Source organism: Penaeus monodon, chromosome 16 (assembly GCF_015228065.2).
Source record: "Penaeus monodon isolate SGIC_2016 chromosome 16, NSTDA_Pmon_1, whole genome shotgun sequence".
In the NCBI taxonomy this organism is placed as follows: Eukaryota; Metazoa; Arthropoda; class Malacostraca; order Decapoda; family Penaeidae; genus Penaeus; species Penaeus monodon.
In genome coordinates, this window is record NC_051401.1 from 5,247,022 (window position 1) to 5,249,521 (window position 2,500).

General features: G+C 46.4%; 1 protein-coding gene across 1 annotated transcript in view; it reads left to right on the forward strand.

Annotated features, from left to right (window-relative positions):
* LOC119582454 (zinc finger protein GLIS2-like) overlaps positions 1-2,500 on the forward strand; it is an 18,532-nt gene that overhangs the window by 12,596 nt on the left and 3,436 nt on the right. Inside the window, exons 3-4 of the mRNA XM_037930692.1 lie at positions 142-279; positions 1,107-1,225. Coding sequence (XP_037786620.1) covers positions 142-279; positions 1,107-1,225 — 257 coding nt within the window. The remainder of the gene's footprint in view (positions 1-141; positions 280-1,106; positions 1,226-2,500) is intronic.

A 2,500-nucleotide genomic window follows, 5' to 3' on the forward strand; every position in this document is an offset into this window, starting at 1 on the left:
CCACGCCCCTCCCCCCCTTCCCTAACCACGCCCCCCGCTAACCACGCCCCCCCCCCTTTTAGCCACGCCCCTCGCCAACCACGCACCCCCTCTTTAGCCACGCCCCCCTCCCCGCTAACCACGCCCCTCTCTGCTCCCCAGGTGGGTCGGGTGTGGCCTGAGCTTCGAGAGCTTGGACGAGCTGGTCTCCCACCTGACGGCCGCTCACGTGACGTCACAACACGGCGCCTTCTTTTGTCTGTGGCACGGCTGCTCGCGGACCAAGGGCTTCAATGCCAGGTGAGGAGGAGGGGGGGAAGGGAGGAGGAGGGGGGAGGGGGGAGGGGAAGCAGGAGAAGGTGGTGGTAGAGGAGGGGGAGGAGCAGGATGGCACTCAATGCGTTTGTGTTATTTTTTTTTTCTTTTTTTTTTTTTTTTTTTTGGGGGGGGGTTCGTTTTTCTTCTCTTTTTCTTCTTTTTTCGTTGTTTTTCTTTCATTTGGTTTTGGTTTCTTGTTTTATTTTCCTTTTCTTTTTTTTGTTTTTTGTTTTGTTTTATTTTCTCCTGTCATTTGGTTTTTCTCTCATTTTATCAATTATCTCTCTTTTTTCTTCTTTCTTTGTTTTCTCATTTTAGTTGTTTTTCTTTAAACTGATTTATTTATTTATTTTTCTCTTGTTTTTTTCTCTTTTTTATTGTTGATATCATCGTTTTTCTTTTCTTTTCTTCTCCCTTTTCTTCTTCATCTTCTTCTTCTTCCATTTGGTTTAGTTTCTTAGTTCTTGTATGTCATTCCTCTTGTTTACATGTTTTCTTTTTTTATTTTTCGTTGTTGGTGATTTTTTTCTTAATTTTGGTCAGTAATTTTGTTCTTTGAAGAAGCCCATTATTAATCATTAGTGTAAATCACCTTCAATTTGCTCAAATGCAGCCAATTTCACTATCACATTTAACCTTAAAAACAGACACAGTAATTGACAAAAATATTTCCGACTCATTGAATTTTAAAAATAATTAAAATCATTCTTTCCATATAATATTTTTCCTTCATATTTTCCCCCGCCTTGACGTATATATATATTTTTTTCTCCCCCTTTCGTATTTTCATCCACTTTTCATCCACACAGGTACAAAATGCTCATCCACATCCGAACACACACGAACGAGCGGCCGTACGTGTGTAGCCAATGTGACAAGCGCTTCAGTCGGCAGGAAAATCTACGCATACACGCCAGGACACATACAGGTGAGGTCAGAGGTCAGGTCAAAGAGGGTGGAGGGGTTGGGGTTGGGGTTGGGGGAGGGGAGTAGTTTGCGGAGGTTGGTTTGATTTTTTTTTTTTTTTTTTTGGGGGGGGAGGGGGTAGAACGCGCGAGATTTTTTTTTTTTTTTTGGGGGGGGGGAGGGGGTTGGGGGAAGTATGATAACGAAATTATAACGAAAAGATCAGTTCGTGCGGGTAGCAAGTCAAGTTTTTGACATCGCGAAATTTCACGAAATCACAAAGCAAGAGACAATGCAACGGACTAATCCTAGAAAATAAAGTTAAGAGCAGCCAGTTGGCCGAAAGTCATCTCGTATACGTTCGTTACCCCTGCCGAGGCGCCGCGACCATCCAGAAGGCAGCCGATAACGACACTTCGCCGGAGGCATCTCTCATTACCTGATTTAATAGCGTCTGTTTCATGGAAAAAAGAAAACACATGCCAAGGGAGAGGTCCCCCAGGCGACGTGTGTGGCATGTATCATCTGTCAGGTTCTGAGAAAGGTCGAGCGCACGCGGGGCGGGGCGGAGCAGAGACATCTGGCGGAGGGTGTCTCAACTACGGCCGACATTGCACGGGAAACACCTGCCGAAGGGTCACAGTACTTTACCTGCGGGCGAGCGAGCGAGAGAGAGAGAGAGAGAGAGAGAGAGAGAGAGAGAGAGAGAGAGAGAGAGAGAGAGAGAGAGAGAGAGAGAGAGAGAGAGAGAGAGAGAGAGAGAGGAACCATGATAGGGCTCCTGCCCCTGCCGTCGTCGGGAAATTCCATGCTGACAAGCTGGCAAAACTCTTCCCCGTGGGATTACGTGCGATTAACGCGTCGGGAAATCTCTGCAGATATTACCCGCCCTCGCCATGATGAGACAAGAATTCTTAACCGTTCCAGGAGTTCGGACGGTCGTCTGGGTGCATAAAACCTGTTGGCGTTTTTTTTCCTTTTTTTTGTTAAGTAATTCTTGTAGCATGTTACTTTTGCAACTGAACGTGTATGTATGTCTGTTCTCTTGTATCCTTCATTATTTTTCTTCTTACTCTCTCTTTCTCTTACTCTCTCTCTCTCTCTCTCTCTCTCTCTCTCTCTCTCTCTCCTCTCTCTCTCCTTCTCTCCTTTCCTTCTCTCCTCCTATCCTTCTCCCCCTTTTTCCCTTTCTGCCTCTCTCCCTCATTCTCCTTCCCACTCTCCCTCACTCTCCCTTCCCCTCTCCTTCCCTCTGCCGCTTTCCTCCGTCTCTCCTCCACCCCACCCCCCCTCTCAG